The 15,503-nt window shown below is 44.7% G+C and overlaps 1 protein-coding gene across 1 annotated transcript in view; it reads left to right on the forward strand.

The window, feature by feature from the left end:
• Positions 1-15,503, forward strand: part of LOC143935094 (solute carrier family 22 member 20-like) — a 130,981-nt gene that overhangs the window by 23,425 nt on the left and 92,053 nt on the right. Inside the window, exon 2 of the mRNA XM_077458713.1 lies at positions 2,098-2,201. Coding sequence (XP_077314839.1) covers positions 2,098-2,201 — 104 coding nt within the window. The remainder of the gene's footprint in view (positions 1-2,097; positions 2,202-15,503) is intronic.

Below are 15,503 nucleotides of genomic sequence, written 5' to 3' on the forward strand. Positions count from 1 at the left end.
CCCATCAGAGTACCCGAGTACATATCTGCAGCCCATGCCTCATAGAATATACGTTGGGGTAATTCCACTGTCCTGGTACTCCAGGACCTTCAAAAGTGTGATAGGTAAGAATGAAATTAGATGTGCAATTTATGCTCGTAGAACGCCTGAAGGTACTACTTCAATGTTGGGCCTCTCTATGTGGCCAGGCTGTGTAAAAGTCACTCACATGTGGTATCGCCATACTCGGAAAGAGTAGCAGAATATGTTTTGGGGTGTAATTTTTGCTATATACATGCTATGTGTTAGAAATATATTATAAATGCACAACTTTGTGTAAAAAAAACTGTTTTCATTTTTTTCCCCACATTTTCCAAAAACTTCTGGAAAAAAAGCAACCGTTCAAAAGACTCATTATACCTCATAGATTATACTTTGGAGTGTTTGCTTTCCAAAATATGGTCATTTTGTGGGCAATTCCATTGTCCTGGTGCTCCAGGGCCTTCAAAAATGTAATAGGTGGTTGTGAAACGAGATGTGTCATTTTTGCTCGTAGAACGCCTGAAGGTGCTACTTCAATTTTGGTGCTCTGGATGTGGCCAGGTTGTGTAAAATTCTCACACATGTGGTATCGCCATAGTCGGGAAGAGTAGCAGAATGTATTTTGGGGTGTAATTTGTTGTATGCATATGATGTGTGTGAGAAATAACCTGATAATATGACAATTTTGTAAAAAAATAAATCTTGCAAAGAATTGTGGGAAAAAATGACAACTTAAAAAAACTCACCATGCTACTTACTTAATACCTTGGAATGACTACTTTCTAAAAAGGGGTCATTTGGGGGGTATTTGCACTTTTCTGACTTGTCTTTGTCTCAGGAAATGAGATACACCTGACGTACTGAAGGCCTGATCAGATGTGATCAATTTTTAGTGATTGGCACCATAGTTTGTAGACTCTATAAATTTCGCAAAGACCAAATAATATATACTAATTTGGGATATTTGTACCAAAGATATGTAGCAGTATAAAGTTTGGCTAAAATTTATGAAGAATTACTAATTAGCAACATTTTATGACAGAAACAAAGAAAAGGGCATTTTTTCACAAAATTTAAGTTTTTTATTTTATTTATAGCACAAAAAATAAAAAAAACACTAGTGATTAAATACCACTAAAAGAAAGCTCTATTTTTGTGGAAAAAAGGACACAAGTTTCATATGGGTACAGTGTTGCATGACTAATTGTCATTCAATCAGTGGGAGCGCTGAAAATTGGTCTGGACAGGAAGGGGGTGTAAGTACACTGTATTGAGGTGGTTAAATACAATTTCCACAACACCAGTTAGCACACCTGTTAATGAAGGAAATAAATAGTTTGGGCCATGCTGAACCATTTAAAGGTACAGTAAACATGAAGTTAGCCTTTAAAATGTGGGCATAATAGGCTATTGTTATTAGGGCCTCATGCACATGGCTGTACAGGGGTCATAGAGCATGACGAGCCTGCATAGTCACTTTCCCAGGGACTGCTGCTGCTGTGTACAGTCTTCTATTGAGATGAAATATAAGATGTTGCTGAACATAGCTACACCCCAGGGATTCCGTAAAGCAAATTATCTGTATTCTAAATATTTGTCCATGCATGAACGTAAGTGAGGGGGCTCTCCTCAAATCATTTTGAATTAACCATCTACATACTGCTGTGCACCCTTACATTTTTCTAGCAACATTTGCATAAAAACATGGATTCTTGATGCTCATGTAATGCAATGTGTGTTCAAGCTGGCCAGCTAAGTGGTGCCTTTCTGGCCATTTCCTACTCTCCTGTGCAAAATGGCAAACACTTGCACCTACCATACTTTATTGGGCATACTATACTGTATAGTGCCAATATGTGATGAGTTGACTCATTTGGAGGAGAAACACATACCAGGTCTGGTCAATGACCTACACTGTACAAAATAACTGCAAAAATATCTGCACTCAAATCCAAATAGCTCCCCAAATGAAACACAGAAATAAGCTTTTTCCACAGTAGATGAATCTAGGATACTTACAGTATACTTACCACAAAAATATTATTTGAAAAGTGAATATTTAACTCTTTCTTGCAGTGGGATTTGGTCTGTGACCTGCGTAAAATGAGACAGGTAGCTCAATCAATATATATGGCAGGAGTATTGGTTGGAGCCTTCGTACTTGGATATTTATCTGACAGGTAATGACAGCAGAACACACAATAATTCATACCTATTTACAAAGAACAAAAAGACAACCACTTTAATAATAGTTTCTCATTTGTATTTGTATAGAAATATGTCAGGTCTTTCACTTCTGTAGTAAAATAAAAAGTAACAGCTGCTGCTTGAAAATAGTTATCTTTTTTTTTTTTTTTTTTTTTAAGTGTAATTTTATATATGTATGTTATAGCAGTTGTTCATAGTGAGGGTGAGAATAGAGTGGATTTCACTTAAAGAGGAACTGCAGTCTTCTCACATAATTTGTAATAAAAACATCTTTGCCATTCTGCAACTTCCCTCCAACCACTTTGCATATTATTTTATATATACACTGTGATTCTGTACTTGCCAAATATGCTGCAAAAAAGCTCTCTCCACTAAGTCTGGCTACAACCATTTTAACTGTGGGTAGCTGAAGCTGCTGTCTTTTCACTTCCTGGATTTACACAGACACACAGAGGCACACCTCCAGCTCTGCAGTCCTGCAGCTTTCATTGGCCCTCTTATGACTCACTCCCCTTCCTTTCCTGGCAAACCCTCACAAGAGTGAGAGAGGGAGCTGCGCATGATGTCATAAGCCTAGGCTTTTTTTTTACCAGACAAGAAACAGGAAGTGGGCTTTATAAGGTATTTACTGGCAGAAAAAAAAAAAAAAAACTGTCCAAAGTTAAAAACAAGGGCAGAAGATTTAATAGATGGAAAGTTGAAAAAATTACTGAAGGTCCGCTTTAATATATATTTTCCTATATTAAAAACGAAACATTAAGAGCCTCTTCACACTATTGCTGTGTGTTAGCGTATTTGTGTTAAAGCACAGTATGGCTAACATTAACGTGCCTTGCATTAAGGGAGCTCATGCGCCTGGATGTGCTAGCTAACGCACCAAAACGCACCAAAAAAAGGTAATCGGAAAGGTGTGTTAGGGTGCTTTTCAGAATACATAGCATTGCATCACAACAATGTGTAGGTGGGGTGCAGCATGGTACGGTAATAACACACACACAGTCCAGGTGCAATGAATTAATGCAAAGACAGTTCACAATAAACCCGGTGGAAAAAATAGCCCAACTGGGAACACTCATGGATCCAACAGCGTGTAGAAAACAGGTTTCAGCCACACTGACAGCGCCTGTTAGGAGGGTCAGAATGTGGCCTGGATGTCTCGTGCCCAAGGGAAAGTTGTAATCTCTACACTTTACCTCCTCGTCAGGAATCTTTCCCTACCTCTAGTTTTGTCCCTACCAGCCGGAGTACCTCTCCCTACTCTATCCACTCGCAGAAAGTGTTCCAGACTTTGAAACCAGGGCTTAAAGCTAGATGTCAAGATGATAGTAAATAGTTATTCCTGCGCTACTCCTAATAAGGGTTATTTATATGAATAGCGGCATACACCGATATGGACCAAGCCGTGTCCACTAGGGAAAATATGTAGGAAAGTTGATGTCGCGCTATTCTTACTCTAATTGTAGGTAGGGGGCTGTTACACCTTCTACTCTATTTAGTAATGTGTAAATGACTCTCAAAACGTATATATTCGGATATATGATATCCTCTAAGTGGTTCTGTATGATTAAAATTCTTTATAGTGTAGGTATTTTATAGAAAAAACTAAAAAATAAGGTGCCAAAATAGGACTAGATTATTGAAATTGCACTCTAAAAAACTGTAAACGCACTTACAAAGGTGCTACCACCCAGTAATGTTGGGTGTGTAAAAAACTCCCGGGAGTGTGCTTAGTGTTGGATGTTGTCCCAAAAAAAAAAAAATAATTGATATGAATAATATAAAATAAATAAACGCACTACAGAGGCAACTATTATATGCATATAACTTTTCACCTGGTGAACTATATGTCTTTGAATGACATCAATATTACGTAAAAAAATGCCACACGCTTAAAAGATAAGTGCAACTACATCAATATACTAAACAGAACTAAAAACTATCTGATTGCATCATGTATTGCCTAGTACCAGCCATCACTAGGCAATACATGATGCAATCAGATAGTTTTTAGTTCTGTTTAGTATATTGATGTAGTTGCACTTATCTTTTAAGCGTGTGGCATTTTTTTACGTAATATTGATGTCATTCAAAGACATATAGTTCACCAGGTGAAAAGTTATATGCATATAATAGTTGCCTCTGTAGTTTTTTCTATAAAATACCTACACTATAAAGAATTTTTTTTTTTATATACTTAATACTACTTTATTAAAGATTTTTCAAATACAAAATAACAATGTTATACACAATACAAAAAGATCTTAATTTCATACAAAATAATACAATGGCGAAGCTGCGCCCAACGCACATGTTGCCGCAAGCGCGCCATGCACCTTTACCGCCCCCCCACCCCTCTTCGAGCACACACTGCCGGCCCCAGTCACGCCGATCATAGCTGGGTAGTAATGGGCTCCAATCGATATGGAGGGGAAGCAAAATAAAGACAAGAAACAGGCAAAGAGGCCCCCCACCCCCCCCCCCAAGGACTCCCCACAAGAAAGCCCACCCGGGGGGAGGGGGAAAGAAACCCCCCGCATCCTGCCCACCAAGCGGGTGCTAGTCCACCCTCACGGTAGACTCACTCAGGGGGTAGCCCATGCTGATCAGCCAGGGGTTCCATAATATCCCAATTTTTTTTAAGTTGTTTTGTTTTATAAACATTGCTCTCTCACACCATATTGTAGAGTTGATTGCGTTAACCCATTGTCCAAATACCGGGGGATTTTTGGCTTGCCAATTTATTGCTATCAGCCGTCTGGCCTGGTACAAACACCTCAGGATGGACGGCTTAGTTGGAGGAGAAATTCTATCCTCCTCAAATATCCCCAATAAGCAAATCCTGGCCTCCGGTTTCAGGGTGGTCTTAAAAACCCTGTTTATTTTAAGAACTATTTCTAGCCAGTAACTATACAATTTTGGACATTTCCATACCATATGGAAGAGGTCTCCCGATGCCCCACATCTGGGGCATTCGTCTCTAGGTTTCCTACCCATTTTCCACAACTTATAGGGGGTATAATATACCCTATATATAAGGAACAAATGGGACACTCGCTGAGATGGAGATATAGAGACCAGGTTCCCCTGCTCGAGCGTCTTGTCCTATTGTTCTTGGGTTATCATGGCCTACATCCCTTATCCAGCCCTGCCTGCTCTTAGCCGGGCCCTCACCTTTCAAGATCCTTCCTCTGATCTTTGTGTATAACCGAGAGATCTGGCCTTTTGCTTGCCTTCAGTCCATAAGTCTCTGAAGCAGGGGGATTTCAGTCCGCTCAATAGCGAGTGAACCATATTGGGCTTGAATTCCATGTCTCAACTGTAGATATTTATAAAACGTCCTGTTAGAAACATTGAATTCCTGTCCAATATCTTCGAAGGATTTCATTACATTCCCTTCGTATAGGTGCACCAGTCTATTAATCCCCCTGTCTGTCCCATTCTAGAGATCTGTCTATCTTGTTTAATTCACTCAGATGACGGTTATGCCATAGGGGAGTGTAAGCAGTTACTCCCACATATCCCAACTTTTGCTTTGCTTTCTGCCATACCTTCCTCATTAAAACATTAGTGGGGCATCTATAGGCAAATGAATTAGCCTCCAAGACTTCAGGTAATAACTTATGGGGTACCCCCACCATCATCAGTTTATGGTTTGGGGACCCTCCCTCTTGGAGCCCCGCCCCTGCTAAATGCTGGAGTTGAGCAGCCAAGAAATATGCTCTCAGATGGGGTATGGCCAATCCTCCCTCCATGACGGGGAGCTGCAACGTATGTAACCCTATCCGGGCATGTCCCTTTTTCCAAATTAAATCCCGGATAAGTGAGTCCATTCTTTGGAACCATTTCTGGTTAATCCAGATTGGGGAATTGTGTAGAATATATAGTATTTGTGGCTGCCAAAGCATTTTTATTAGGTTGAAGCGTCCCACCACGGAGAGAGGGAGGCCACACCATCTGTTAAGTTTCAGCTTCATTTTCGCTAATAATGGTGCTAGATTCTCGTCAACATATTGGTTTACTTCCCCCGAGATCCAGATGCCCAAGTACTTCAGCCTGGCCACCGTCTCCAGGCCTGCGATCGTTGGCAACACCATTTGATCACCCGGTCTGGGCAGTGGCAGGAGAGCTGATTTATTCCAGTTAATTTCTAGACCGGATTGTTGACCAAACTCCCCCATCAACTGCACAACTCTGTTCAGGGTAGAGTCCATATCTCCAATAAAAAACAGGACATCGTCCGCGAATAGGGCAATTTTATCTTCTACTATTCCACGCCGTAATCCCTGGATGTCCAGGCGGGATCTTGCCAAGACCGCCAGGGGCTCCATAGCTAATACAAATAAGAGGGGGGACAATGGGCACCCCTGTCTTGTTCCCCTCTCCAGCTGGAATGCTTCAGAAAATTCAGTTCCCAACTTGATTTTGGCCCTAGGTTTGTTGTACAGCAATTTTATCCATTGGATAAATAAGGGGCCAAAGCCAAACCTCTCCAACACTCTCCACAGGTAGCCCCATTCCAGACTGTCAAAGGCCTTAGTAGCATCCAGGGCTAGAATAGCTCCCAGCCCAACATTATCCCTGGGTGTTTGAACATTAAGAAAAACTCTTCTGATGTTAGTGCTGGTTGCCCTACCCGGGATAAAGCCAGACTGGTCTGGATGTATTAGTTTATGGATATATTTATTTAAGCGGATTGCTAGGGCCTTGGCTAGTATTTTAATATCCGAGCACAACAGGGATATTGGCCGATATGATGAGACTTCCTGTTGATCCTTCCCCTCCTTAAGTGTTAAGATAATATTGGCCTCTAGCATCGAGGCGGGAAATTCACCCACCTCTAATGCATGGTTCAATGTCTCCAAGAGTTCCGGCAACAGCGCTTCCCCATAGCGCTTGTAAATTTCTGATGGTAGCCCATCTGGGCCTGGGGATTTATAGTTGGGCATTTCAGCTACTGCATTTTTTAACTCCTCCAACGTGAGTGGTAATTCGAGGGACAATTTGTCCTGTTCTAGTAATGTTGGAATTGCTGATTGAAGTAAAAAGTCAGAGACAAGGCTGCCTTGACCCTGCGTAACTGATTTATATAGGTTTTTATAATAATCATGAAGTACCCTCATGATCGCAGGGGGGCTAGAAACAAGATCGCCATTTGGTGACTTAATCACCTGAGCTACTGTTGGGGAGCCGTTAGTTTGGACCAATAGGGAGAGGGCTCTACCCACCCTCTCCCCTTCGCCAAAATAATGCTGGCGTTGAAATATACGCCTGTTCTCTGCCTTTTTTAAAAGAGCCATTTTGTAAACTTGTTGGCTATCCAGCCATACCTTCTGACTTTCGGGCGATGGAGCTTCTATATATGCGCTCTCCGCCAGGGTAACTTTATTTCTTGTAGCTAGCTCCTGTTCTCGGGCTTTCCTCTTAATTATTGCAATTTGCTGTATTAATGTGCCTCTGATATAGGCTTTTAGGGAGTCCCAGACTATACCAGGTGGAGCTGTGCCCTTGTTTATTTGAAGAAATTCCCTTATCTTATCCTGAGAGGGGCTTGAGCTGCCCATTAATTCCAACCAGCCAGGGTTTATCCTCCACTCCCCTAGGCCTGTTCTAGCTCCCAAAGACACTATCATGGACAGGGGGGAATGATCTGAAATCCCCCTTGCCCCGTATTCTATATCCTGTACCACCTCCGCCGCCTCTTTATTTCCGAAAACCATATCAATTCTTGATAATGTGTAGTAGGTACTAGAAAAACAAGAATACTGCCTTTCCTGAGGAGGTCGTATTCGCCACAGATCATTTAATCCTATTTCGGATAAGAAACCCTGCAGTCACCCTATTCTAGCCCCATCTGGTTTAGGAAATCTGTCCAAGCACCCGTCCAACGTTTCGTTAAAGTCACCTAATACTATCCACGGAACACCTGGTTTGCCCAAGCAAAACGCCAGTAATTTATACATAACCTCCAACTTGAAGGGAGGAGGTATATAAATGTTAGCTAGGATATATTGCTGCCCGCCCAACAGACCATATAAAAAAACAAATCTCCCCTCCTCATCAATAGAGGGCTCCTTACACAGGAAATGCGTGCCCCTTCTAACCAAGACGCTCACTCAACTAGAATATGATGTATGAAAGGAATGGTAATATGCCAGAAATTTCCGGTTATTTAACAGTGGGGCTGTGCTAGGGGTTAAATACGTCTCTTGGAGAAAAAGCAAGCCAGGGCCCCCCCCTCTCTGTTTCCAACATGACTGCTGCTCTCTTTTTTGGATCCCCCAACTCCCTCACATTCCATGAAATAATATGTACACTACCCATGAGCGTTGATGATTGCTATACCGGCTGGGGGAGGGGGGAGGGGACCCGTCCTCCCTCGACGGGCCCTCGCACCCCACCCCCCACCCGAACCTCCCATACCAGCAGTGCGTGCTCGAAGTACCCCCCCATCCCTACTACCCTCCCACTCACCCCCCCGCCCTCCCTCCCACCCCCCCAACCCTTCCCCCTACCCACCCGTGCCCATCAGGGCATCCCCTGGGGGTCACTATTGTGGCCCAATTTTCCATACACTCAGATCCCAAAGCGCCCAGCCCCACTCCCCCTTTTCCCCCGATTTACCTGGAAACTCAAAAACTCCCTAGGCTTCCTCCCCTCATCCTCGCTCTCCCACTCCTCTTTGGGTAGCATTTGAATAACGTAGACTTAAACTAGCCTTCCATTACACCCAACTTTACCAGAGAGAAAAAAAAAAGAAAAAAAAAAACCAACAAAGGGGGAAACCCCAGATAGTGCCTTACCAATGAACTTATATATTATATTTTGTGCAATTCGCCTATTCGCGTATTTCATATACTCCCCCCCCCCCCCCCCAAAAAGTGTTCGACTCTTGTGCCAATCTCATAGAGAGGAAATCCATACGCCTCCCCTCTCTATAAATATACGAGCTACTTAACCGCTTTCTCAAAAAAAAAAAAGAACGGAGCCAAAAAAATAAAAATAACCCCCCCCCCCCCCTCCCTAAATAGTGCCTTACCCATGAACTTATATATTATAATTTGTGCAATATAGATTCACCTGTTTCATCCCCTCCCCCCCCCCCCCCCCCAGTAAATGTTCAAATCTTGTGCCGATCTAGAGAGGAAATCTATATACCTCCCCTCCCATTAAATATGCTATCTACTTTAACCACTTTCTCATCTATTTAATTTCTTCCCTCTTTTCTTTCCTTTCTCCTTTCTCTCCCTCCTCCTTTACCTCCCCCCTCTCCCTTACCCTCTACCCTTCCTTCTTTAGAAAAAATAAAAACAGGGGGGGGGGGGGGGAGGGGATGCTCAATACTACCCCCCTAATACATTCCTATTAAACATTTATAGTGAAATTTATACTGTATAATTCTATTCATTCCATATCCCTTCCACCCCCCTCCTCGCAAATAAGTGACCCTTTAGTGACATAACACTCCTTAAAGCTGTAACTCCCATTTATACATTCAATATTACTGATTAATAAAATTTTCCTCGTGCGAATATTGTGCAGTTCTCATTCTGGAAGACAAAAAAAAAATAAGAAACCAAAAAAAAAAGGGGGGGGGAAGCAAGGGGGAGAGGAAAAACCTCTCAAAAAAACTAGTTTTCCAGTCGTGATAATTCTAAGGAGAACTAGAGATCTTTTTTATGTTTCTCCAGCCACTTTTCCACCTCATATGGAGCGCCCAAAAAAAAAAGGTTGAGCCCAGAGCAGTTATGCGCAACCGGGCAGGGTACAAGAGTGCGTAGCTTATCTTATATTTTTGGAGAGTTCGCTTGATGGGGATAAACTCTGCTCTCTGCTTCTGTAGGTCTGGTGAGAAATCTGGGTAAAACGATACCCTGGTCCCCTTATAGAAGATGTCCCTCAATTCCCTAGTCCTGCGCATCAAAATAGTGCGATCATTGTAATTCACGAATTTCAAAATCAATGGCCTAGTACGTTCCTCTGCTGCCCGATATCTTGAGGGGACTCTATGAGCCCTTTCTATGGCAAAAAGTGGAGTAAAAGAGGTGTCACCCAGAAGTTCTCTAAACCAGTTTTCCAGAAAGTTTATAGGGTTAGGGCCCTCACTCCCCTCTGGAAGACCAATCAGGCGAACGTTATTCCTGCGATTTCTATTTTCCATTTCGTCTAATTTTAATGCTTGCGTAGCTATTTGTTTCTGTAGCCCGGTCATTTTTTGCTGTAGTGGGAGGAACTCGTCCTCAACCATGCTTAATCTTCCTTCTAGTACCGTGGTTCTTTCCATTGTATTACTCAGTAATTGGCCCATAGAGTGTAATTCCGTTTTAATACTACTCAGCTGATTATCGAGACCACAAATAGAAACTTTGCATTCGTTAACTGCTTGCAGTATGTCGCGTAGTGTAGGTTCACCGCTCCCTAGCATAGGGAGCTCCGCTAAAGCTGTTGTATTATGTGCTATCTTGCTTGCTGCCAGAACCGAGTCGTTCACCTTACTTCCAATGGGTGAACGAGCTGGGTTTGGTGCTAGTTGGCTGGTGCTTCTCCTATCCGAAGCGGCCCCCTGTGGCCTTTTTTGCCCTGCTGGCTGATGATGGAGTCCCCTTCTGGTAGGAGAGGTTGCGTGGGCAAAGCGTTCGAGTTTTGCGGCTGCTACAGCAGATGCCTGGCTTGCTTTTTCTTTGGCGGCCCGGGTTTTTTGGTTCCCCTCACTAAGCGAACCGTCCTCAGTGGCACGTTTACTGAGCATGGTATAACGACCAGAGTTAATATTTACTTAGCTGATAGTATTGCTGAGATATAACAAAATGCACCTCCAGAAAAAAAGGAGAGAGATGAAAAAAAAAGGGGGAGAGTATGGCCAATGGGGAAAGAAGGGGCCTAACTTGCTACCAGGAGGGGGAGGGGGGGCACAATGACAGCTCTATTTCCTTGCAATTGTCTTTTTGAGTGGTCCGTATAGTTAATTGCAAATCAGTGCAGTGCAGTGCAGTTAATGTAATACAATGACCTCAGTCCAGGAGCTCAACAACAAACTAACCATGCGAAAAAAAGGAACGTTTTCGCCAGAGCTACCGATGAAGGGGAAGGAGGGGATGTTATGTTAGCTGTTAAGAGCAACAGTGACCATGGACATTTTCCAACTCTCGCTCCCTACTCACTCTTATCTTCTCCACAATTGTAATGTAGGACTATGCAATTGCTTTGACTCAATTCCTCCATCCAAGGACACGACAAGCTGGTCATATAGGGGGGAGAGAAAGGGAGAGAATTTCCACCAGCTCCACCAAGGGGGGCAGGGCTGCTAAACCGCACTGAGAGCCCCAGCTGCGCTCGAGCCTGGTTGCTGCTTCCTCCTGGTAAGTTGTGTTTAATAAATAGCACAGCTGGTACAGTTCATTTGACATTTATATTTACATTCCCCAGCTCCTGCTCCCTCCTCCTTTCTCCTCTCACCCCCTCGACTCTCTCCCGTTTTACCGTTAGCCTAGGCAGTTGCCTTAGGCTACTCAGAAGCTCCTCAGCTCCCCAGCCAGACCTCCGCTCTCTAAGACATCTCCTTCAATTTTCGAACGGCCCGCCCTGCTGGGTTGCTTGACAAAGCTCGCGATATCCAGCTGCCGCTGTGTAACTTCCCTCGGGTTCCTTCAGTTCCCTCCTCCAACCTCACCGCAGTCAAGCCGAGCCAGGAGCTCGCGATAGTACGGCCGCCCGCGAGATCTCCCTCGCTGCTCGTGACGCTGGAGACAGCCGCTCACACGGGTCGGATAGTTTCCACGGGCTCAGTGGGAGGGAGGATGGGACTGCTGTGTTGGGCTCAGTGCATGGCTAGACGCCACTTCTGTTTCCAGGCTGGTTTCTTCCCATCAAGGGGGAGCGAGGGGAGACAGGGACGGTGCGCCCAGCATTCACACTCACTCTCTCACTCCCTCATCCGGCCACGCCCCCCGCTGCCATTCATGTTAATCACTGACATTACCACACTATAAAATGGAAAATTCCTATCAAAATACTTACCGTAATTTTCCTTTCCTGATGGACTCCATGGCAGCAACGTGTGGGTTAAGTCCCGCCTCCACTACCCATAGGACACTACTCCCATAAATCTTTGCTCCCTGCCCCTGGCCGTGTTCGGTAACTAGCCTACTCCAGCCATTTGGGAGGGAACTCCTGCTGCCATGGAGTCCATCAGGAAAGGAAAATTACGGTAAGTATTTTGATAGCAATTTTCCATTTTCCTGACAGACTCCATGGCAGCAACGTGTGGGAAATAACTCGCCAAACACACCCGGGTGGGCAAAAATGCTGAACAAAAGATTTATTTAACACTGTCGGCCGACAGGACTTTCAAACCAAAATCAACAGAGGATAAGGAAGCTGGCTCAACACAATAGTGAGACATGAAAGTATGAATAGAAGACCAGGAGGCCGCTCTGCAGATTACATCAGGTGCAACGTGGCGCGAAGCTGCCCATGAGGTTGAGAGACTTCTGGTAGAGTGAGCTGTAACCGCCTCAGGAGGAGCCAAGCCCTTCTCTCTATAAGCCCATTGAATTGCCTGAACCACCCAAGCAGCGATGGATCTAACGGAGGCCTTGGCGCCTCTACTTTTCCCGTTGAATAGTACGAAGAGGAAGTCAGATTGACGAAAAGAAGCTGTAATATCCAGATATTGTTTTAGAGTAACTCCCAAATCGAGTGGATGTGGATCTTGACTTCCAGCAGAATTGAAGGTAGGAAGAGTGATTTCCTGGTTTTCATGGAAAACAGAGATCACCTTGGGATTTGTCCCCAACATCGGAATTAGGACCACCCTATCTGGAAAGAAGGTGAGAAAAGGTTCCTTTGTACCTAGAGACTGAATTTCGGAGATTCTCTTCGCCGAAGTTATGGCCACCAGAAAAGAGGTTTTAAGGGTTAATTCTCTGATTGAGAGCGTTCTGTCAAGTTGAGAGAAGAAATCTAGAACCAATGGAAGGTCCCATTTGGGGAATCTAGGCTTCCTTTGTGGCCTAAGCCTGACTGCTCCTTTGAAGAATTGTTGGACCAAGGGATGATTGGCCCATGCGACTCCAGAAAAAGCTGAAATTGCTGAAACCTGGACCCGGAGAGAACTAACCGAAAGGGAGATATCCAATCCTGATTGCAAGAAGCTTAAGACGTCCCGGACTGTCAGGGTATTACAGGAACTGGACCTTGAAGACAAGTGATCTGCAAACTTCGCCCAAATTCTCTCATATACCCGGTTAGTACTGCTTCTTCGAGCACTAAGAAGAGTGGGAATGACTTCTTCAGGACAGCCTAAAGCCTTCAACCGTCCCCTTTCAAAAACCAAGCCTTTAGGCGCAGGTGATCCGGGCAAGGATGAAATCTCGACCCTTGAGACAGAAGGTCTGGCCTGGATGGTAAAGGAATTGGATCCCTGACACTGAGGAGCATCAGAAGCGGAAACCAGGGTCTGTTGGGCCAATAGGGAATTATGGCTATCACTTCTGCTGTCTCTGACCTGAGTCTCCTCAGGAACTGATGAATAATAGGAGTTGGGGGTAAGGCATAGGCCTTGTGGAACCACCATTTCTCTGTCAAGGCATCCACCCCGTAGGCTTGAGGATCCCTGTACCTTGAATAATACTTCTCTAGTTTTTTGTTGCAAGGGGAGGCAAACAGGTCGACTTCTGGGGAGAGCCCCATCGTCAGGATCCAGTTGAACACTTCCTCGTGGAGAGACCACTCGTTGTTGTCCAGAAGTATCCGGGAAAGAAAGTCTGCCTGAACGTTCTGAATCCCTGGGACATAAGATGCTGTCAGATCCTTCAGGTTCCTCTGAGCCCAGGTCATGATCGGTTCCACCTCCTGGAGAAGGGATAGACTTCGGGTACCCCCTTGCCTTCTTATGTACGCCACTGCTGTGGTATTGTCTAGCCTGAGTGAGACCGAGGCTCCTGAAATCAGATGCCGAAAGGCTAGCAGAGCTTGAAAAGCTGCCCTTAACTCCAGGATGTTCGACACCGTCCCTCTGGAGGGGAGAATCCAGGTGCCCTGAGCCACTTCCGCCAGACAGTGTGCGCCCCAACCCCTGTTGCTGGCATCTGTTGTTATGGTGACCCATGAGATGGGGAGAATGGAATGGCAGTTGCAGAGATTTTCCCGTTGGAGCCACCACAGAAGGGAATTCCTCATGGATAAGGTGATCCGAATCAGCTGGGTTTTGCTGCCTGACCATTGATGAAGGAAACCCTTCTGAAAGGGCCTCATCCTCCACTGTGACCACCTCACCATCGGGATTGTCGCTACCATAGTGCCTATAATTTTCAGGCACTGGAGAGCCTGGAGATGAGAGGCAGAGAGGGCTGGACGGATTCTGTCCCTGACCACTGACAACTTCTCTTCTGGTAATGAGATGGTGCCTCTGACAGTGTTGAATAGGGCCCCTAAGAACACCAGCCGCTGAGATGGGACCAGCTGGCTCTTCTCCAAGTTCAAGATCCACCCGAATTCCTGTAGGGTGGAGATGACCTGCTCTCTGTGTACCAGAAGTTGATCCTTGTCTTGAGCCAACAACAGAAGGTCATCTAGGTAGTGATGTAGACGAATCCCTTTGGTTCTCAGAAGAGCTACCACTGCCAACAATACTTTTGAAAATACACGAGGAGAAGTTGATAGCCCGAAGGGAAGGCAAGTAAATTAAAAATGGCTTTCGCCCACGGAGAAGCGGAGATACTGCTGGTAATTTACTGCAACTGGGACATGAAAATAGGCGTCCTTGAGGTCTATGGAGACCATCCAATCCCCTGCTTGGACAGATTGTTGAATTGTGGATAAAGACTCCATCTTGAATTTTTCTTTTTTGATAAAACTGTTCAAGTGGGTTAGATCTATGACCGGCCTCCAGGCCCCGCTCTTTTTCCGGACCATAAACAAAGGAGAGTAGATTCCCATGCCTCGCTGAATGACTGGAACATGGATAATGGCGCCTTGAGCCAACAAAGATTCCACGTAGGCTAGAAGAATTAGCCTTTTTTCGTCTGAGGCCGGGAGAGAGGTGGGGACCCATCTGAGTCTGGGAGATTCCTTGAAGGTCCAAACATGACCTGAGGAGACGGTCTTGACGGTCCAGAAGTCTTGGATCGAGGCTGCCCAGACATGGCGAAAGTGGAAAAGACGAGCCCCCACCTGCCCTGTCTGAGCGAGCCCAACCTCAAAAGGATTTAGTTGGTTCCCTCTCTCCCTTCAAATCACTTTTTGTAGATTTTTTGAAAGAGGATTGTCTTGATTTC

Source organism: Lithobates pipiens, unplaced genomic scaffold, assembly GCF_037356315.1.
Source record: "Lithobates pipiens isolate NorthernLeopardFrog02 unplaced genomic scaffold, aLitPip1_a1.2 Scaffold_10, whole genome shotgun sequence".
NCBI lineage: Eukaryota > Metazoa > Chordata > Amphibia > Anura > Ranidae > Lithobates > Lithobates pipiens.